General features: G+C 46.5%; 1 protein-coding gene across 1 annotated transcript in view; it reads left to right on the top strand.

The window, feature by feature from the left end:
- The first annotated feature begins 290 nt into the window (after positions 1-290).
- The window catches only part of map3k9 (mitogen-activated protein kinase kinase kinase 9), a 30,432-nt gene continuing 7,930 nt past the window's right edge, over positions 291-22,792 (top strand). Inside the window, exons 1-6 of the mRNA XM_046309650.1 lie at positions 291-485; positions 3,413-3,608; positions 12,803-12,983; positions 17,214-17,362; positions 20,939-21,114; positions 21,313-21,553. Of these exons, the coding sequence (XP_046165606.1) occupies positions 345-485; positions 3,413-3,608; positions 12,803-12,983; positions 17,214-17,362; positions 20,939-21,114; positions 21,313-21,553 (1,084 nt within the window). The 5' untranslated portion in view covers positions 291-344. The remainder of the gene's footprint in view (positions 486-3,412; positions 3,609-12,802; positions 12,984-17,213; positions 17,363-20,938; positions 21,115-21,312; positions 21,554-22,792) is intronic.

Genomic DNA, 22,792 nt, shown 5'->3' with positions numbered 1-22,792 from the left:
CCCTCATGCCCTGTTCCCTCTCATACCCTGTTCCCTCTCATACCCTGTTCCCTCTCATACCCTGTTCCCTCTCATACCCTGTTCCCCTCATACCCTGTTCCCCCTCATACCCTGTTCCCTCTCATACCCTGTTCCCTCTCATACCCTGTTCCCTCTCATACCCTGTTCCCTCTCATACCCTGTTCCCTCTCATACCCTGTTCCCCCTCATACCCTGTTCCCTCTCATACCCTGTTCCCTCTCATACCCTGTTCCCTCTCTCCCTCAGTTCTGGAGGTTGACTTCTCGGAGCTGACCCTGGAGGAGATCATCGGGGTGGGTGGTTTTGGGAAGGTGTACCGTGCCATGTGGCGAGGGGCGGAGGTGGCGGTGAAGGCTGCGAGGCGGGACCCCGATGAGGAGGAGGGACAGATCCTAGAGAGCGTTCGTCAGGAGGCCAAGCTGTTTGCAATGCTGCACCACCCCAATATCATGGCCCTACTGGGGGTAAGAATCCTGCTATATCACCCCGATATCATGGCCCTACTGGGGGATGGAGGACTGAGATATGAGATCCCTGCTGATAAGAATCATGGCCATGGGACAGTGGATAAATGAGTCTCCCTATGAATGTCTTCTTACCCAGGTGAATGTCTTCTAATCCAGGTGAATGTATTCTAACCCAGGTGTAATCCAGGTGAATGTCTTCTAATCCAGGTGTAATCCAGGTGAATGTCTTCTAACCCAGGTGTAATCTAGGTGAATGTCTTCTAACCCAGGTGAATGTCTTCTAATCCAGGTGTAATTCAGGTGAATGTCTTCTAATCTAGGTGTAATCCAGGTGAATGTATTCTGATCTAGGTGTAATCCAGGTGAATGTATTCTAATCCAGGTGAATGTCTTCTAACCCAGGTGTAATCCAGGTGAATATCTTCTAACCCAGGTGTAATCCAGGTGAATGTCTTCTAACCCAGGTGTAATCCAGGTGAATGTCTTCTAACCCAGGTGTAATCCAGGTGAATGTCTTCTAACCCAGGTGTAATCCAGGTGAATGTCTTCTAACCCAGGTGTAATCTAGGTGAATGTCTTCTAACCCAGGTGAATGTCTTCTAATCCAGGTGTAATCCAGGTGAATGTCTTCTGATCCAGGTGTAATCCAGGTGAATGTCTTCTAATCCAGGTGTAAGCCAGGTGAATGTCTTCTAATCCAGGTGTAATCCATGTGTATGTCTTCTAATCCAGGTGTAATCCAGGTGAATGTCTTCTAACCCAGGTGTAATCCAGGTGAATGTCTTCTAATCCAGGTGAATGTCTTCTAACCCAGGTGTAATCCAGTTGAATGTCTTCTAACCCAGGTGTAATCCAGGTGTATGTTTTCTAATCCAGGTGAATATATTTTAACACAGGTGTATCGAGGTGAATGTCTTTTAACCCAGGTGTATGTTTAGGTGCATATATCTGTGTTGGTGAAAACATACAGTGGCTTGTGAAAGTATTCACCCCCCTTGGCATTTTTCCTATTTTGTTGCCTTACAACCTAGAATTAAAATAGATTTTGGGGGGGGGTTGTAATCATTTGATTTACACAACATGCCTACCACTTTGAAGATGCAAAATATTTTTTGGGAAAGAAATTAACAAAAAAATAAAACTTGAGTGTGAATAATTATTCACCCCCCCAAAGTCGATACTTTGTAGAGCCACCTTTTAAGAGCAATTACAGCTTCAAGTATCTTGGGATATGTATTGGCACATCTAGCCACTGGGATTTCTGTCCATTCTTCAAGGCAAAACTGCTCCAGCTCCTTCAAGTTGGATGGGTTCTGCTGGTGTACAGCCATCTTTAAGTTTTACCACAGATTCTCAATTGAATTCAGGTCTGGGCTTTGACTTGGCCATTCCAAGACATTTAAATGTTTCCCCTTAAACCACTCGAGTGTTGCTTTAGCAGTATGCTTAGGGTCATTGTCCTGCTGGAAGGTGAACATCCGTCCCAGTCTCAAATCTCTGGGAGACTGAAACAGGTTTCCCTCAAGAATGTCCCTTTATTTAGCGCCATCCATCATTCCTCCAGTTCTGACCTGTTTCCCTGCTGATGAAAAACATCCCCACAGCATGATGCTGCCACCACCATGCTTCACTGTGGGGATGGTGTTCTCAGGGTGATGAGAGGTGTTGGGTTTGTGCCAAACATAGCGTTTCCCTTGATGGCCAAAAAGCTACATTTTTGTCTCATCTGACCAGAGTACCTTCTTCCATATGTTTGGGGAGTCTCCCACATGCTTTTTGGCGAACACCAAATGTGTTTGCTTATTGTTTAATTTAACCAATGGCTTTTTTTCTGGCCACTCTTCCATAAAGCCAAGTTCTGTGGGGTGTACGACTTAAAGTGGATAGATAGATAGATAGATAGATAGATAGATAGATAGATAGATACTCCAATCAACGCTGTGGAGCTTTGCAGCTCCTTCGGGGTTATCTTTGGTCTCTTTGTTGCCTCTCTGATTAATGCCCTCCTTGCCTGGTCCGTGAGTTTTGGTGGGCGGCCCTCTCTTGGCAGGTTTGTCGTGGCGCCATATTCTTTCACTTTTGAAATAATGGATTTAATGGTGCTCCGTGGGATGTTCAAAGATTTGAATATTTTTTTATAACCCAACCCTGATCTGTACTTCTCCACAACTTTGTCCCTGACCTGTTTGGAGAGCTCATTGGTCTTCATGGTGCCGCTTGCTTGGTGGTGTTGCAGACTCTGTGGCCTTTCAGAACAGGTGTATATATACTGAGGTCATGTGACACTTAGATTGCACACAGGTGGACTTTTTTCGCCAAGGGCGGGGCTTCGTCGCCAAGGGCGGGGCTTCGTCGCCAAGGGCGGGGCTTCGTCGCCAAGGGCGGGGCTTCGTCGCCAAGGGCGGGGCTTCGTAGCAAAGGGGGTGAATGCATATACACACACCACTTTTCTGTTTTTTTTTTCACTTCACCAATTTGGACAATTTTGTTTATGTCCATTACATGAAATCCAAATTAAAAAATCAATTTAAATTACTGGTTCTAACGCAACAAAATAGGAAAAACGCCAAGGGGGTGAATACTTTTGCAAGGCACTGTACACCTGGGAAGACCTACACCTGGGTTGATGAAGACCTACACCTGGGTTGATGAAGACCTACACCTGGGTTGATGAAGACCTACACCTGGGTTGATGAAGACCTACACCTGGGTTGATGAAGACCTACACCTGGGTTGATGAAGACATACACATATCACAATAATCAGAATAATAAACATGTATTGCATTTTTCTGAACCCTAATAATCAGCTAATCAATAATCGGTATGTTTTCGATGTGTAAAATCAATAATTTCAGTTTCTAATGATACAATTTCCTGTACTGATTCCTGATTTGGTTCATTTTCATTCTTCTTGTTTAACAGGTGTGTCTCCAGGAGCCAACACTGTGCCTGGTGATGGAGTTTGCCCGGGGAGGACCACTGAACCGAGCCCTGTCAGGGAAACGTATCCCACCATGCACCCTGGTAGACTGGGCAGTGCAGATCGCCCGTGCCATGCACTACCTCCACTGTGAGGCCATCGTCCCCGTCATACACAGAGACCTCAAGTCTAGCAACAGTAAGAGAACGTTTATATAGTGATATAGTAGTAACATGGTAGTAACATGGTAGTAACATGGTAATAACATGGTGATAGCATGGTGATAGCATGGTGATAGCATGGTGATAGCATGGTGATAGCATAGTCGTAACAGGGTAGTAATGTAGTGGTAACGTAGTAGTAACATGGTAATAACATAGTAACAACATAGTAACGTAGTAGTAACATGGTAATAACATAGTAACAACATAGTAACATGGTAGTAACATGGTAGTAATATAGTAATAACATAGTAGTGACGTGGTAGTAATATAGAAATAACATAGTAATACTGTAGTAGTAACATAGTAGTAACATGGTAATAACATGTAGTAATATAGTAATAACATAGTAGTGACATGGTAGTAATATAGTAATACTGTAGTAGTAACATGGTAATAACATGTACTAATATAGTTTTAACATCGTAGTGACATGGTAGTAATATAGTAATAACATAGTAATACTGTAGTAGTACCATAGTAATATAGTAATAACATAGTAATACTGTAGTAGTACCATAGTAACATGTGCATAACATTCAATGTGCATAACATAGCCGTGGGAAGATGTTTTGAGTTGGGGGGTTCTGACTGCGGGGATGGGAGTAGCCTGAGTATAGGTTAAGATTGGATAACAGTAGTCACTGCCGCCTAAGTTAATTTAACTCATGTTTTCAAAACAGCGCACATTTGTGCTGCATAATTACAATGTGTGTGTGTGTGTGTGTGTGTGTGTGTGTGTGTGTGTGTGTGTGTGTGTGTGTGTGTGTGTGTGTGGAGAGAACAAGAGGAGTGTTGCAACTAAATTAGGAAACACAACGTTGTGCCTATTAAAACTGAGCATAAATGGACAGCTATGTGATCCGTCGCGAGAGAAAAGCGCTCCCCTCGATCCAGCACCATCAGGTGGAAAGCGCCACTCACTTGCACCCCAACACTGTGTTTGACTACTGGGCTGGTGCTCTACCTCATTGACATGGGCAGGAGCAGGCCTTCGAGGCCAGGCAGAGAGAATGCCATGTTCCTTATTTGATATTGGTCCCATTCCCTTTTCTCCGAAGTTTTAGAATTATAAACTAATAGAAAATAGAATCAATCAAATGTGTTTATAAAGCCCATTATACATCAGCTGATGTCTCAAAGTGCTGTACAGAAACCCAGCCTAAAACCCCCAACAGCAAGCAATGCAGATGTAGAAGCACGGTGGCTAGGAAAACCTCCCTAGAAAGGCAGGAACCTAGGAAGAAACCTAGAGAGGAACCAGGCTATGAGGGGTGGCCAGTCCTCTTCTGTCTGTGCCGGGTAGAGAGGAACCAGGCTATGAGGGGTGGCCAGTCCTCTTCTGGCTGTGCCGGGTAGAGAGGAACCAGGCTATGAGGGGTGGCCAGTCCTCTTCTGGCTGTGCCGGGTAGAGAGGAACCAGGCTATGAGGGGTGGCCAGTCCTCTTCTGGCTGTGCCGGGTAGAGAGGAACCAGGCTATGAGGGGTGACCAGTCCTCTTCTGGCTGTGCCGGGTAGAGAGGAACCAGGCTATGAGGGGTGGCCAGTCCTCTTCTGACTGTGCCGGGTAGAGAGGAACCAGGCTATGAGGGGTGGCCAGTCCTCTTCTGGCTGTGCTAGGTGGAGATTATAAACCTAGAGAGGAACCAGGCTATGAGGGGTGACCAGTCCTCTTCTGGCTGTGCCAGGTGGAGATTATAAACCTAGAGAGGAACCAGGCTATGAGGGGTGACCAGTCCTCTTCTGGCTGTGCCGGGTGGAGAGGAACCAGGCTATGAGGGGTGACCAGTCCTCTTCTGGCTGTGCCAGGTGGAGATTATAAACCTAGAGAAGAACCAGGCTATGAGGGGTGGCCAGTCCTCTTCTGGCTGTGCCGGGTAGAGAGGAACCAGGCTATGAGGGGTGGCCAGTCCTCTTCTGGCTGTGCCGGGTAGAGAGGAACCAGGCTATGAGGGGTGGCCAGTCCTCTTCTGGCTGTGCCGGGTAGAGAGGAACCAGGCTATGAGGGGTGGCCAGTCCTCTTCTGGCTGTGCCGGGTAGAGAGGAACCAGGCTATGAGGGGTGGCCAGTCCTCTTCTGGCTGTGCCGGGTAGAGAGGAACCAGGCTATGAGGGGTGACCAGTCCTCTTCTGGCTGTGCCGGGTAGAGAGGAACCAGGCTATGAGGGGTGGCCAGTCCTCTTCTGACTGTGCCGGGTAGAGAGGAACCAGGCTATGAGGGGTGGCCAGTCCTCTTCTGGCTGTGCCGGGTAGAGAGGAACCAGGCTATGAGGGGTGACCAGTCCTCTTCTGGCTGTGCCGGGTGGAGAGGAACCAGGCTATGAGGGGTGACCAGTCCTCTTCTGGCTGTGCCGGGTAGAGAGGAACCAGGCTATGAGGGGTGACCAGTCCTCTTCTGGCTGTGCTAGGTGGAGATTATAAACCTAGAGAGGAACCAGGCTATGAGGGGTGACCAGTCCTCTTCTGTCTGTGCCGGGTAGAGAGGAACCAGGCTATGAGGGGTGACCAGTCCTCTTCTGGCTGTGCCGGGTAGAGAGGAACCAGGCTATGAGGGGTGGCCAGTCCTCTTCTGGCTGTGCCAGGTGGAGATTATAAACCTAGAGAGGAACCAGGCTATGAGGGGTGACCAGTCCTCTTCTGGCTGTGCCGGGTGGAGAGGAACCAGGCTATGAGGGGTGACCAGTCCTCTTCTGGCTGTGCCAGGTGGAGATTATAAACCTAGAGAAGAACCAGGCTATGAGGGGTGGCCAGTCCTCTTCTGGCTGTGCCGGGTAGAGAGGAACCAGGCTATGAGGGGTGGCCAGTCCTCTTCTGGCTGTGCCGGGTAGAGAGGAACCAGGCTATGAGGGTTGACCAGTCCTCTTCTGGCTGTGCCGGGTAGAGAGGAACCAGGCTATGAGGGGTGACCTGTCCTCTTCTGGCTGTGCCGGGTAGAGAGGAACCAGGCTAAGAGGGGTGGCCAGTCCTCTTCTGGCTGTGCCGGGTAGAGAGGAACCAGGCTATGAGGGGTGGCCAGTCCTCTTCTGGCTGTGCCGGGTAGAGAGGAACCAGGCTATGAGGGGTGGCCAGTCCTCTTCTGGCTGTGCCGGGTAGAGAGGAACCAGGCTATGAGGGGTGGCCAGTCCTCTTCTGACTGTGCCGGGTAGAGAGGAACCAGGCTATGAGGGGTGGCCAGTCCTCTTCTGGCTGTGCCGGGTAGAGAGGAACCAGGCTATGAGGGGTGGCCAGTCCTCTTCTGGCTGTGCCGGGTGGAGAGGAACCAGGCTATGAGGGGTGACCAGTCCTCTTCTGGCTGTGCCGGGTAGAGAGGAACCAGGCTATGAGGGGTGGCCAGTCCTCTTCTGGCTGTGCCGGGTAGAGAGGAACCAGGCTATGAGGGGTGACAAGTCCTCTTCTGGCTGTGCCGGGTAGAGAGGAACCAGGCTATGAGGGGTGACCAGTCCTCTTCTGGCTGTGCCAGTTGGAGATTATAAACCTAGAGAGGAACCAGGCTATGAGGGGTGGCCAGTCCTCTTCTGGCTGTGCCGGGTAGAGAGGAACCAGGCTATGAGGGGTGGCCAGTCCTCTTCTGGCTGTGCCGGGTAGAGAGGAACCAGGCTATGAGGGGTGGCCAGTCCTCTTCTGGCTGTGCCGGGTAGAGAGGAACCAGGCTATGAGGGGTGGCCAGTCCTCTTCTGGCTGTGCCGGGTAGAGAGGAACCAGGCTATGAGGGGTGGCCAGTCCTCTTCTGGCTGTGCCGGGTAGAGAGGAACCAGGCTATGAGGGATGACCAGTCCTCTTCTGGCTGTGCCGGGTAGAGAGGAACCAGGCTATGAGGGGTGGCCAGTCCTCTTCTGGCTGTGCCGGGTGGAGATTATAAACCTAGAGAGGAACCAGGCTATGAGGGGTGGCCAGTCCTCTTCTGACTGTGCCGGGTAGAGAGGAACCAGGCTATGAGGGGTGACCAGTCCTCTTCTGGCTGTGCCGGGGAGAGAGGAACCAGGCTATGAGGGGTGACAAGTCCTCTTCTGGCTGTGCCGGGTAGAGAGGAACCAGGCTATGAGGGGTGACCAGTCCTCTTCTGGCTGTGCCAGGTGGAGATTATAAACCTAGAGAGGAACCAGGCTATGAGGGGTGACCAGTCCTCTTCTGGCTGTGCCGGGTAGAGAGGAACCAGGCTATGAGGGGTGGCCAGTCCTCTTCTGGCTGTGCCGGGTAGAGAGGAACCAGGCTATGAGGGGTGGCCAGTCCTCTTCTGGCTGTGCCGGGTAGAGAGGAACCAGGCTATGAGGGGTGGCCAGTCCTCTTCTGGCTGTGCCGGGTAGAGAGGAACCAGGCTATGAGGGGTGGCCAGTCCTCTTCTGGCTGTGCCGGGTAGAGAGGAACCAGGCTATGAGGGGTGGCCAGTCCTCTTCTGGCTGTGCCGGGTAGAGAGGAACCAGGCTATGAGGGATGACCAGTCCTCTTCTGGCTGTGCCGGGTAGAGAGGAACCAGGCTATGAGGGGTGGCCAGTCCTCTTCTGGCTGTGCCGGGTGGAGATTATAAACCTAGAGAGGAACCAGGCTATGAGGGGTGGCCAGTCCTCTTCTGACTGTGCCGGGTAGAGAGGAACCAGGCTATGAGGGGTGACCAGTCCTCTTCTGGCTGTGCCGGGGAGAGAGGAACCAGGCTATGAGGGGTGACAAGTCCTCTTCTGGCTGTGCCGGGTAGAGAGGAACCAGGCTATGAGGGGTGACCAGTCCTCTTCTGGCTGTGCCAGGTGGAGATTATAAACCTAGAGAGGAACCAGGCTATGAGGGGTGACCAGTCCTCTTCTGGCTGTGCCGGGTAGAGAGGAACCAGGCTATGAGGGGTGGCCAGTCCTCTTCTGGCTGTGCCGGGTAGAGAGGAACCAGGCTATGAGGGGTGGCCAGTCCTCTTCTGGCTGTGCCGGGTAGAGAGGAACCAGGCTATGAGGGGTGGCCAGTCCTCTTCTGGCTGTGCCGGGTAGAGAGGAACCAGGCTATGAGGGGTGGCCAGTCCTCTTCTGGCTGTGCCGGGTAGAGAGGAACCAGGCTATGAGGGGTGGCCAGTCCTCTTCTGGCTGTGCCGGGTAGAGAGGAACCAGGCTATGAGGGATGACCAGTCCTCTTCTGGCTGTGCCGGGTAGAGAGGAACCAGGCTATGAGGGGTGGCCAGTCCTCTTCTGGCTGTGCCGGGTGGAGATTATAAACCTAGAGAGGAACCAGGCTATGAGGGGTGGCCAGTCCTCTTCTGACTGTGCCGGGTAGAGAGGAACCAGGCTATGAGGGGTGACCAGTCCTCTTCTGGCTGTGCCGGGGAGAGATTATAACAGTACGAGATGTTCAAACATTCATATATGACGAGCAGGGTCAAATAATAATAATCACAGTAGTTGTAGAGGGTCAGCACCTCAGGAGTAAATGGCAGTTGGCTTTTCATAGCCGATCATTCAGAGTTAGAGACAGCAGGTGCGGTAGAGAGAGAGAGGGTTGAAAACAGCTGGTCTGAGACAGGTAGCACGTCCGGTGAACAGGTCAGGGTTCCATAGCCGCAGGCAGAACAGTTGAAACTGGAGCAGCAGCACAACCAGGTGGACTCAGGCCAGGTAGTTCTGAGGCATGGTCCTAGGGCTCAGGTCCTCCGAGAGAAGAGAGAGAATTAGAGGGCGCTACTTAATTTTTAGGGATAGGCGTTCCGCTAGCGACCCACCTCTACAACATCCGGTGAAATTGCAGAACACCAAATTCATGTGTCTGACTCCAAACTCCCACAACTGAATAGATGAGAGCATATCATGAGCACACCACTTACAAAACAGAGCTGAGATCTCTCCATACAGAATGGGGCCCCAACACAGAGCTGATATCTCTCCATACAGAATGGGGCCCCAACACAGAGCTGAGATCTCTCCATGCAGAATGGGGCCCCAACACAGAGCTGAGATCTCTCCACACAGAATAGGGCCCCAACACAGAGCTGAGATCTCTCCATACAGAATGGGGCCCCAACACAGAACTGAAATCTCTCCATACAGAATGGGGCCCCAACACAGAACTGAGATCGCTTTCTGCAGTTTTACCATCTCACAACCAGCACCTCCAGCATCACTTCTTCCCACTGCTATGAGGTTGCACATGACACCTCACACAAATCTCTCCATACAGAATGGGGCCCCAACACAGAGCTGAGATCTCTCCATACAGAATGGGGCCCAACACAGAACTGAGATCGCTTTCTGCAGTTTTACCATCTCACAACCAGCACCTCCAGCATCACTTCTTCCCACTGCTATGAGGTTGCACATGACACCTCACACAAATCTCTCCATACAGAATGGGGCCCCAACACAGAGCTGAGATCTCTCCATACAGAATGGGGCCCAACACAGAACTGAGATCGCTTTCTGCAGTTTTACCATCTCACAACCAGCACCTCCAGCATCACTTCTTCCCACTGCTATGAGGTTGCACATGACACCTCACACAAATCTCTCCATACAGAATGGGGCCCCAACACAGAGCTGAGATCTCTCCATACAGAATGGGGCCCAACACAGAACTGAGATCGCTTTCTGCAGTTTTACCATCTCACAACCAGCACCTCCAGCATCACTTCTTCCCACTGCTATGAGGTTGCACATGACACCTCACACAAATCTCTCCATACAGAATGGGGCCCCAACACAGAGCTGAGATCTCTCCATACAGAATGGGGCCCCAACACAGAGCTGAGATCGCTTTCTGCAGTTTTACCATCTCACAACCAGCACCTCCAGCATCACTTCTTCCCACTGCTATGAGGTTGCACATGACACCTCACACAAATCTCTCCATACAGAATGGGGCCCCAACACAGAGCTGAGATCTCTCCATACAGAATGGGGCCCCAACACAGAGCTGATATCTCTCCATGCAGAATGGGGCCCCAACACAGAGCTGATATCTCTCCATACAGAATGGGGCCCCAACACAGAGCTGATATCTCTCCATACAGAATGGGGCCCCAACACAGAGCTGATATCTCTCCATACAGAATGGGGCCCCAACACAGAGCTGATATCTCTCCATGCAGAATGGGGCCCCAACACAGAGCTGAGATCTCTCCACACAGAATAGGGCCCCAACACAGAGCTGAGATCACATGACACCTCACACTCGTCAGCCAAGTATTTTCTAAGTGGTAGGAAAACGTTAGGAGATCCCCAATAATACCCAGTTAGATGAGCATTGATATCAATACAACAATGAGAGTTGTAGACAGTGTGTGTGTGTGTTAGCCCTGCAGGATCCCTTAACACCAAGCCTATTAGACAGGCTTTGTCCCATGCTCAGTCCATGGCTTCCTATTGGCTACTTCCAGTCAACACAGGCAGTTTCTCCTCTCCCGTTGGCTTGTGGTTAGCCCCGTTCCCTTGGCTGTGATTGACTGTTTTGAGGTGACAAGGCCAATAGCATCATCGTATCAGTAAAGTGACCGGTCCATCCCAGATACAACCTGTTAATGTAAGCCCAGGTCCAGGGGGCATCCTCACACTATTAGGTTGTTGTTTACCTGGTGAGCACTGGCAGACACCGGTTAGTCAGGCTGATTGAAGGTAGTATGTACTCATAGATATGGTTAAAGTGACTATACATACAGTGGGGCAAAAAAGTATTTATTCAGCCACCAATTGTGCAAGTTCTCCCACTTAAAAAGATGAGGCCTGTAATTTTCATCATAGCAAGTTCTCCCACTGTTTATGAAGAGTGGGTGGTGTATGTGGATACTGGGTGGTGTATGTGGATACTGGGTGGTGTGTATGGAGACTGGAGGTGTAAATGGAGACTGGTGGCATTTTTGGGGACTGGGTGGTGTATATGGGGACTGGGTGGTGTATATGGGGACTGGGTGGTGTATATGGGGACTGGGTGGTGTATATGGGGACTGGGTGGTGTATATGGGGACTGGGTGGTGTATATGGGGACTGGGTGGTGTACATGGGGACTGGGTGGTGTACATGAGGACTGGTTGGTGTACATGGGGACTGGGTGGTGTATATGGGGACTGGGTGGTGTATATGGGGACTGGGTGGTGTATATGAGGACTGGGTGGTGTATATGGGGACTGGGTGGTGTATATGAGGACTGGGTGGTGTATATGAGGACTGGGTGGTGTATATAGGGACTGGGTGGTGTATATAGGGACTGGGTGGTGTATATGGGGACTGGGTGGTGTATATGGGGACTGGGTGGTGTATATGGGGACTGGGTGGTGTATATGAGGACTGGGTGGTGTATATGAGGACTGGGTGGTGTATTTGAGGACTGGGTGGTGTATATGAGGACTGGGTGGTGTATATGGAGACTGGGTGGTGTATATGAGGACTGGGTGGTGTATATGAGGACTGGGTGGTGTATGGGGACTGGGTGGTGTATATGGGGACTGGGTGGTGTATATGGGGACTGGGTGGTGTATATGGGGACTGGGTGGTGTATATGGGGACTGGGTGGTGTATATGGGGACTGGGTGGTGTATATGGGGACTTGTGGAAACTTTTTGAATCCATTCCAAAGATTCCATTCCAGTCCTTACAATTATCCCTCCTATTGCTCCTCCCACCAGTCTCCTCTTGTGTGTGCATGTCTGTGTGTATATGCTTGTGTGCATGTGCATATGTGTGTTGGTGTATGCATATATGTGTGTGTGTGTGTGTGTGTGTGTGTGTGTGTGTGTGTGTGTGTGTGTGTGTGTGTGTGTGTGTGTGTGTGTGTGTGTGTGTGTGTGTGTGTGTGTGTGTGACACAGACTCACAAGGCCCAAGTAAAATCGTAACATTAATCCAGGCCTGTGCTTCTTCCCTGCTTTCTTTCATTTTATACTTTAACCATCTCATTCACTTTTCTCTTTTGTTCTTTCTCTTCCTGCTTGCTTCTCTCTCTCCTTTCATCGTGGCCTCTCCTTGTTTTCCCTTTTGTTCTCATCTTTATTTTGGAAAACAACTTTTAATCATTTATATTTGAATCACTGCCTGCCATCCCGCCACCAAAACCCCAAAATGGCCTGTATCCCTTTACATTCAAACCCCTCCTACCTTACAACACACCCCTGTTACCGTTATCCCCCCACCCGCTCCAACCAAAACCCTCCTCGTCACTCCCTCCCTCACCAACACCCGCCCTCTCCTGGATCTCACATGCGACCTTTGGACCAGTCCTGATCCTGGAGAAGGTCGAGATGGAGGATCTGACCAACAAGACCCTGAAGATCACAGACTTCGGCCTGGCGAGGGAGTGGCACCGTACCACCAAGATGTCAGCCGCCGGCACCTACGCCTGGATGGCGCCCGAGGTCATCCGCTCCTCCACCTTCTCTAAAGGCAGCGACGTCTGGAGGTGGGCGGGGCGCATGGGCCGGGATAGGAAGTTGATGAGGCAGGAAACTGTCTATCTCACTTAGATCTAGAGGGCTGGAGGAGTCATTTACTCAGTTCTGGATCTAGTAAAGCATTGAGTCATTTACTCAGTTCTGGATCTAGTAAAGTATTGAGTCATTTACTCAGTTCTGGATCTAGTAAAGCATTGAGTCATTTACTCAGTTCTGGATCTAGTAAAGTATTGAGTCATTTACTCAGTTCTGGATCTGGTAAAGCATTGAGTCATTTACTCAGTTCTGGATCTGGTAAAGCATTGAGTCATTTACTCAGTTCTGGATCTGGTAAAGCATTGAGTCATTTACTCAGTTCTGGATCTAGTAAAGTATTGAGTCATTTACTCAGTTCTGGATCTAGTAAAGTATTGAGTCATTTACTCAGTTCTGGATCTAGTAAAGCATTGAGTCATTTACTCAGTTCTGGATCTAGTAAAGTATTGAGTCATTTACTCAGTTCTGGATCTGGTAAAGCATTGAGTCATTTACTCAGTTCTGGATCTGGTAAAGCATTGAGTCATTTACTCAGTTCTGGATCTGGTAAAGCATTGCAGTAGTAGTATGATGACTGCACCTAAATAAGGAACCAACACTGTAATTGTTTTCAACGTCTTACCCTCGTCTGAAATCCTAGAATAACCTAGCCACATCAGCTCTGATAAGGACAGGATTTAATTCCGTTGAGCTTCGTCAGCTATGCGGCATTGGAAAGGTAATTTTCGATATGCAGCAGAAGCAGGGCTTTCTATGTTGCAGCAGACTCTCATGACTTCTCATTGAAGATGCCAGGTGGCTTGAGTCCAGCCCTGGTTTTAGTATGAAATACCTGCCTGGCTGGAGGTGTGGAGGTAGTTGGAGGCTGTGGACAGGGAGGGCCCTGTCCCTGTCTCTCTGTGGTGCCATAATGCCTCCCCTCCCACCCCCAATATTGTTAATTTTTACAATATTAACTCAATTATAATAAGAATAATAAAGATTGTCAACAGGGTAATCAGTAACAATAATAATGAATAGTAAATGGGCACGTTCGTTGGTCTGTCAGACACTGTCTGTCATCTTATGGCAGGCAGCAATGTAGTGCTCTGCCAACCCACAGCTCTCTGCGTCCTCCCCCAACCGGACGAGTAGCCTATCCTCATCAGAGAGGTCTTCAATGTAGTGCTCTGCCAACCCACAGCTCTCTGCGTCCTCCCCCAACCGGACGAGTAGCCTATCCTCATCAGAGAGGTCTTTGAAACCTTTAATAAGGTTGTCAAATTTTGGGGAAATGACACTCATCGTTTGATACTTTTTAATAATGCAGCTCCGTCTCAGGTTCTGCTGTGGTGCAGTGGTTGCACAGCCTTTCCTCTACAGGGAGCCAGGTTCTGCTATGGTGCAGTGGTTGAACAGCCTTTCCTCTACAGGAAGTTATGTTTTCATGTGTCTACCCTTCTCAATGGCAAGGCTGTGCTCACTGAGTTTGTACTTTTGATCAGTAACCATGGTCAAATATTTAGCCACGGTGTACTTTCGATTTAGGGCCAGATAGCACTGCATTTTGCTTTGTGTTTGTACTTGTGTTTCCCCAATAGGTAATGTAGTTTTGTTTTGACTGTGTTGTAATTTGTTTTATTCTGATTGATTGGATGTTCTGGTCCTGAGGCTTCAGTGTGTTAGTAGAACAGGTTAGTGAACTCAGCTTCAGGACCAGCTGGATGAGGGGACTGAGGCTTCAGTGTGTTAGTAGAACAGGTTAGTGAACTCAGCTTCAGGACCAGCTGGATGAGGGGACTGAGGCTTCAGTGTGTTAGTAGAACAGGTTAGTGAACTCAGCTTCAGGACCAGCTGGATGAGGGGACTGAGGCTTCAGTGTGTTAGTAGAACAGGTTAGTGAACTCAGGACCAGCTGGATGAGGGGACTGAGGCTTCAGCGTGTTAGTAGAACAGGTTAGTGAACTCAGCTTCAGGACCAGCTGGATGAGGGGACTGAGGCTTCAGTGTGTTAGTAGAACAGGTTAGTGAACTCAGGACCAGCTGGATGAGGGGACTGAGGCTTCAGCGTGTTAGTAGAACAGGTTAGTGAACTCAGCTTCAGGACCAGCTGGATGAGGGGACTGAGGCTTCAGTGTGTTAGTAGAACAGGTTAGTGAACTCAGGACCAGCTGGATGAGGGGACTGAGGCTTCAGCGTGTTAGTAGAACAGGTTAGTGAACTCAACTTCAGGACCAGCTGGATGAGGGGACTGAGGCTTCAGTGTGTTAGTAGAACAGGTTAGTGAACTCAGCTTCAGGACCAGCTGGATGAGGGGACTGAGGCTTCAGTGTGTTAGTAGAATGGGTTTGTGAACTCAGCCCCAGGACCAGCTGGATGAGGGGACTGAGGCTTCAGTGTGTTAGTAGAACTGGTTTGTGAACTCAGCCTCAAGACCAGCTGGATGAGGGGACTCTTTTCTTTGCTCAGCTCTTGGCATTGCAGGGCTTGGTATTGATATGAGAGGGGGTCACTGTATTTTAGATGTTTCTAAAACTTACGTTTGTATTATTAGTGGATATTGGCCAAATTCTGCTCTGCGTGCATTGTTTGTAGTTTCCTCTGGACATGTAGGAGAATCTTGTGGAGTAACTACAATGTTGTTGATCCATCCTCAGTTGTCTCCTATCACAGCCATTAAACTCTGTAACTGTTTTAAAGTCACCATTGTCCTCATGTTGAAATCCCTGAGCGGTTTCTTTCCTCTCCGGCAACTGAGTCAGGAAGGACACCTGTATCTTTGTAGTGACTGGGTGTATTGATACACCATGCAAAGTGTAATTCATAACTTCACCATGCTCAAAGGGCTATTCTGCTTTTATTTATTTTTTACCCATCAACCAATAGGTGTCCTTTGCGAGGCATTAGAAAACCTCCCTGGTCTTTGTGGTTGAATCTCTGTTTGAAATTCACTGCTCGACTGAGAGACCTTACAATTATCTGTATGTGTGGTGTACAGAGATGAGGTAGTCATTCATAAATCATGTTGAACACTATTATTGCACACAGAGTGAATCTATACAACTTGTAACATGACAAGTTAAGCAAATGTTTATTCCTGAACTTATTTAGGCTTTTAATGTGTAATTCATTTGTAAAAAATAGAAATAATAATAATAATTGTGTGCAGTGACAACAACAAAAAATCTAAATTTAATCCATTTGAGAACTTTGGTCTAATTCCCTGAAATCTGGATAATTTACTTAAGCTCTGAATTGTGGACACTAACACTTCGGGCTGAGGATTGTTCTAGAATTGTCGGCCAATTCGTTGATGTAAATATTGAAGAGTGCAGGGCTCAGATTGCAACCCTGGCGAAGGCCCCGCCCCTGGTTAAAGAATTCTGTTATTTACGTGCCAATTTTAATGCTGCAATGTATTGCCAGTAGACAGTGATTTAATGATGCGTTTTACCCCCTACACCACTTTCAATAACTTTGTAGAACAGTCCATTTTGGTATTATTTTGGTGGACAGGTTTATCTATCAGGGTCTCTCGGGTGTAAATATGATCAGTTGTACAATGTTTTGGTATAAATCAAATCAGGCTTTTGCTCAAGATATTGTGATTATTAAGGAATTTGTTAATTCTCTCTCTCTGTCCATCAGCTTTCTGCTGTCTATTGTCTCTGCTGTCTATTGTCTCTGCTGTCTATTGTCTCTGCTGTCTATTGTCTCTGCTGTCTTGTCTCTGCTGTCTTGTCTCTGCTGTCTTGTCTCTGCTGTCTTGTCTCTGCTGTCTTGTCTCTGCTGTCTTGTCTCTGCTGTCTTGTCTCTGCTGTCTTGTCTCTGCTGTATTGTCTCTGCTGTATTGTCTCTGCTGTATTGTCTCTGCTGTCTATTCTCTCTGCTGTCCATTGTCTCTGCTGTCTATTGTCTCTGCTGTCTATTCTCTGCTGTCTATTCTGTATGCTGTCTATTCTGTATGCTGTCTATTCTGTATGCTGTCTATTGTCTCTGCTGTCTATTGTCTCTGCTGTCTATTCTGAATTCTGCCATTCTGTTTCCTGCTGATTCTGACAAAAGAAAGACAGAAAGGGTTAGGGTTAGAAAGAGAAATATAAGCCTATGAAGCAAAAGGTTTCAAAATTCCGGTACCTTTCCCAAAATTCCCAGAAATCCCAGTTTTCTGTTTCCATAACGTCTTCCATCTCTTTCCTGATCTCTTCCTCCCGACCCTGTAGCTACGGGGTTCTTCTGTGGGAGCTGCTGACGGGAGAAGTCCCATTCAGGGGCATCGATTGTCTCGCGGTGGCGTATGGAGTAGCCATGAATAAGCTGGCGTTGCCCATCCCTTCCACCTGCCCAGAGCCCTTCGCCCGTCTTATGGAAGGTAAGATGAGCTGCTTTCTGTTAGCTATTCTTCAGTGAGGCCAACAGCCTCCTGTCCAGAGCCCTTCGCCCGTCTTATGGAAGGTGAGCTGCGTTCTGTTAGGTATTCTTCAATGAGGCCAACAGCCACCTGTTGGTTGACAGAACGTACACATCGTTACCTTAATAATACAGATTATTCGATTATAAGAATATGTATATAAATAGATATATCCATCTCCATCATGATCCATAATAGGATAGATTGATATTTGTGCAAAAAAATAAATTATAACTTATTTTCATTGAGGTCCTCTGTAGATCCATGGAGTGCCGTCATATATATATATATAGATATAGATATAGATATAGATATAGATATAGATAGATAGATAGATAGAAACTTTTGACCGGTAGTGTATATATAGAGAGAGAGAGATACTAACAAAACATTACATCAAAGATGTTTTATAACTAACCCAAGATAGATCACAGCATGTCGTTTCCAATGGAAACAAATTAATCATACTGGGGCAGAACAAGCAAGAAGGTGGGTAGAGCCAAGCACGAACTAGCAGGAGCCTATTGGCGCGTTCTAGCATCTATTTGCATATTTCCATTAAGGAACGCCTACTCTTTGAAATGCGCTTGTGCAGTAATTTAATTCGCCCTTCCACTCCATCTGAACAACGCAACTTTGGCAAAGGGTAAAATCTATAAAACTTAGTACACTCTGTTTGTAAAATATTGTTTTGGAAACCGAAAACTGTATTGAGATCAAATGTTTCATCAATGAGAACAGTAGCAGAATGTCGGCCAAAATCCATCTCCTTCTCCCACTGCCGGGCCACTGGGCTTCCTCTCACCACCATATTTGGTAGTGAGTGGAAACGGCCAACAGGAAGCTTCACATTTATCACATCCAGTGAAATATCTGTCTCATTGTTCTATCTCATCCCGTCAGTAGAGGATGCCTGGTTATTTTTTTTAATGCCTTCCTCACAATCTTAAATAAGCATGCCCCATTCAAGAAATTTAGAACCAGGAACATATATAGCTCTTGGTTCTCTCCAGACCGGACTGCCCTTAACCAACACAAAAACATCCTGTGGCATTCTGCATTAGCATCGAACAGCCCCTGTCATACGCAACTTTTCAGGGAAGTTAGAAACCAATATACACAGGCAGTTAGAAAAGCCAAGGCTAGCTTTTTCAAGCAGAAATTTGCTATCTGCAACACAAACTGAAAAAGGTTCTGGGACACTGTAAAGTCCATGGAGAATAAGAACACCTCCTCTCAGCTGCCCACTGCTCTGAAGATAGGAAACACTGTCACCACTGATAAATCCACTATAATTGAGAGTTTCAATAAGCATTTCTGCGGCTGGCCATGCTTTCCACCTGGCTACCCCTACCCCGATCAACAGCACTGCACCCCCCACAGCAACTCGTCCGAGCCTTCCCATTTCTCCTTCTCACAAATCCAGTCAGCTAATGTTCTGAAAGAGCTGCAAAATCTGGACCCCTACAAATCAGCTGGGCTAGACAATCTGGACCCTTTCTAAAATTATCTGCCGAAATTGTTGCCACCCCTATTACTAGCCTGTTCAACCTCTCTTTCGTGTCGTCTCAGATTGGAAAGCAGCTGCGATCATCCCCCTCTTCAAAGGGGGGGGGACACTCTTGACCCAAACTGCTACAGACCTATATCTATCCTACCCTGCCTTTCTAAGGTCTTTGAAAGCCAAGTCAACAAACAGATTACCGACCATTTCAAATCCCACCAAACCTTCTCCGCTATGCAATCTGGTTTCAGAGCTGGTCATGGGTGCACCTCAGCCACGCTCAAGGTCCTAAACGATATCTTAACCGCCATCGATAAGAAACAATACTGTGCAGTCGTATTCATTGACATGGCCAAGGCTTTCGACTCTGTCAATCACAACATCCTCATCGGCAGACTAGATAGCCTTGGTTTCTCAAATGACTGCCTTGCCTGGTTCACCAACTACTTCTCTAATAGAGTTCAGTGTGTCAAATCGGAGGGTCTGTTGTCCGGGCCTCTGGCAGTCTCTATGGGGGTGCCACAGGGTTCAATTCTTGGACCGACTCTCTTCTCTGTATACATCAATGATGTCGCTCTTGCTGCTGGTGATTCTATTATCCACCTCTACGCAGACGACACCATTCTGTATACTTCTGGCCCTTCTTTGGACACTGTGTTAATTACCCTCCAGACGAGCTTCAAGGCCATACAACTCTCCTTCCGTGGCCTCCAACTGCTCTTAAATACAAGTAAAACTAAATGCATGCTCTTCAACCGATCGCTGCCTGCACCTGCCCGCCCGTCCAACATCACTACTCTGGACGGTTCCGACTTAGAATATGTGGACAAGTACAAATACCTAGGTGTCTGGTTGGACTGTAAACTCTCCTTCCAGGCCCACATCAAACATCTCCAATCCAAAGTTAAATATAGAATTGGCTTCCTATTTCCCAACAAAGCATCCTTTACTCATGCTGCCAAACATACCCTTGTAAAACTGACCATCCTACCAATCCTCGACTTCGGCGATGTCATTTACAAAATAGCCTCCGACACTCCACTCAATAAACTGGATGCAGTCTATCAGTGTCATCCGTTTTGTCACCAAAGCCCCATATACTACCCACCACTGCGACCTGTACGCTCTCGTTGGCTGGCCCTCGCTTCATACTCGTCGCCAAACCCACTGGCTCCATGTCATCTACAAGACCCTGTTAGGTAGAGTCCCCCTTATCTCAGCTCTCTGGTCACCATAGCACGCGTTCCAGCAGGTATATCTTTCTGGTCTCCCCCAAAACCAATTCTTCCTTTGGCCGCCTCTCCTTCCAGTTCTCTGCTGCCAATGACTGGAACGAACTACAAAAATCTCTGAAACTGGAAACACTTATCTCCCTCACTAGCTTTAAGTACCAGCTGTCAGAGCAGCTCACAGATTACTGCACCTGTACATAGCCCATCTATAATTTAGCCCAAACAACTACCTCTCCCCCTACTGTATTTATTTATTTTGCTCCTTTGCACCCCATTATTTCTATCTCTACTTTGCACAATCTTCCACTGCAAATCTACCATTCCAGTGTTTTACTTGCTATATTGTATTAACTTTGCCACCATGGTCTTTTTTTGCCTTTACCTCCCTTATCTCACCTCATTTGCTCACATTTGCACATGCTGTTTATAGACTTATTTTTCTACTGTATTGTTGACTGTATGTTTGTTTTACTCCATGTGTAACTCTGTTGTTGTATCCATCGAACTGCTTTGCTTTTTCTTGGCCCTGTCGCAATTGTAAATGAGAACTTGTTCTCAAATTGCCTACCTGGTTAAATAAAGGTGAATTGTTTTTACAAAAAAAAATCAGAATGTCAGTTTACTTTCTCCCATTGGGCTTCCTCTGACCACCATATTTGGTAGTGAGTGGAAACAGCCAATAAGAAGCTTCACATCCAGTTCACATTTTATCACATCCAGTGAAATATCTGTCTAATTTTTCTATCTGTGGTACATCTAAACACGCAACCTTTATTAAGTCCTTCTTCTTCTCTCCTCCAGACTGCTGGAGTCCAGACCCCCACCTACGACCTCTCTTCACCAGTATCCTGGACCAGCTGACAACTATAGAGGAATCGGGCTTCTTCGAGATGCCAGTCGAGTCCTTCCACTCCCTGCAGGACGACTGGAAGTTGGAGATTCAGGAGATGTTCGACCAGCTCAGGGTCAAGGAGAAGGTAGCGGGATTCTCAGTCAGCTTTCAAAGGGGCCCATGAGATTTGTTTGTGCTGTCTTGCCAACTTTAATGGTTGTTGAACCAGGCTATGGAGTGTGATATGCTGTAGTGTAATCTATAATCTCCCCCCACCCCCACCGAAAAACAAAAATCTGACCACAAGTGTTAAATCTCCCCTGACCTCTAACCTTGTCTCCAGGAGCTGAGGTCGTGGGAGGAGGAGCTGAGTCGTGCTGCGCTGCAGCAGAAGAGCCAAGAGGAGGAGCTTAGGAGAAGGGAGCAGGAGCTGGCGGAGAGGGAGATCCACATCCTGGAGAGAGAGCTGAACGTTATCATCCACCAGCTGTATCAGGAGAAACCCCGCGTGGAGAGCAGGCAGGGCAAGTTCAGACGCTCACGGCTCAAACTGAAGGACGGGAACAGGATCAGTCTGCCTTCAGGTAGGTAATTTTCATCAGTAGGACAGGGCCAGCAATCTGATGTCTGTGGGTCTCACATGCAGGGATAGGATCCACAATGGCGCTGCGCTACTGTCCATTGAAGAGTTGACTGTTTGTGTGCGTTTGAGTGCATCTGTGTCTGAATGTTTGTTTCTGTTTCTATGTGTGAATGCATGTTGCCATGGCAAAGAGTGGCTTAACTCCTACAGTTTTAGTTATATATTTATTTAGTTATATATTTATTTAGTTATATATTTATATTTATTTACTTATATATTTATTTAGTATATATTTATATTTATTTGGTTATATATTTATATTAATTTAGTATATATTTATATTTATTTAGTTATATATTAATTTAGTTATATTTATATTTATTTAGTTATATATTTATATTTATTTAGTTATATATTTATATTTATTTAGTTATATATTTATATTTATTTAGTATATATTTATATTTATTTAGTATATATTTATATTTATTTAGTTATATATTTATATTTATTTAGTTATATATTTATATAGTTATATATTTATATGTATTTAGTTATATATTTATATTTATTTAGTATAGATTTGTATTTATTTAGTTTTATATTTATATTTATTTAGTATATATTTATTTAGTTATATATTTATTTAGTTATATATTTATATTTATTTAGTATATATTTATATTTATTTAGTTATATATTTATTTAGTTATATATTTATATTTATTTGTTATATATTTATATTTATTTAGTTATATATTTATATTTATTTAGTATATATTTATATTTATTTAGTTTTATATTTATATTTATTTAGTTTTATATTTATATTTATTTAGTTTTATATTTATATTTAGTTAGTATATATTTATATTTATTTAGTTATATATTTATTTAGTTATATATTTATATTTATTTAGTATATATTTATATTTATTTAGTATATATTTATATTTATTTAGTTATATATTTATACTTATTTAGTTATATATTTATATTTATTCAGAAAATCACATAGGATTTTTAATGAATTTGTTTGCAAATTATGGTGCAAAATAAGTATTTGGTCACCTACAAACAAGCAAGATTTCTGGCTCTCACAGACCTATAACTTCTTCTTTAAGAGGCTCCTCTGTCCTCTTACAATTGCGACCTGCCCCACTGTATATGTCCCGATATAGAAAATAGCAAAAAAGTTCAAATGATTGAGTGACAGGTAGGTGCAAAATCAGTACCTCTG

Source organism: Oncorhynchus gorbuscha, linkage group LG17, assembly GCF_021184085.1.
Source record: "Oncorhynchus gorbuscha isolate QuinsamMale2020 ecotype Even-year linkage group LG17, OgorEven_v1.0, whole genome shotgun sequence".
In the NCBI taxonomy this organism is placed as follows: Eukaryota; Metazoa; Chordata; class Actinopteri; order Salmoniformes; family Salmonidae; genus Oncorhynchus; species Oncorhynchus gorbuscha.
This window is presented reverse-complemented; position numbering and strand designations above follow the sequence as displayed.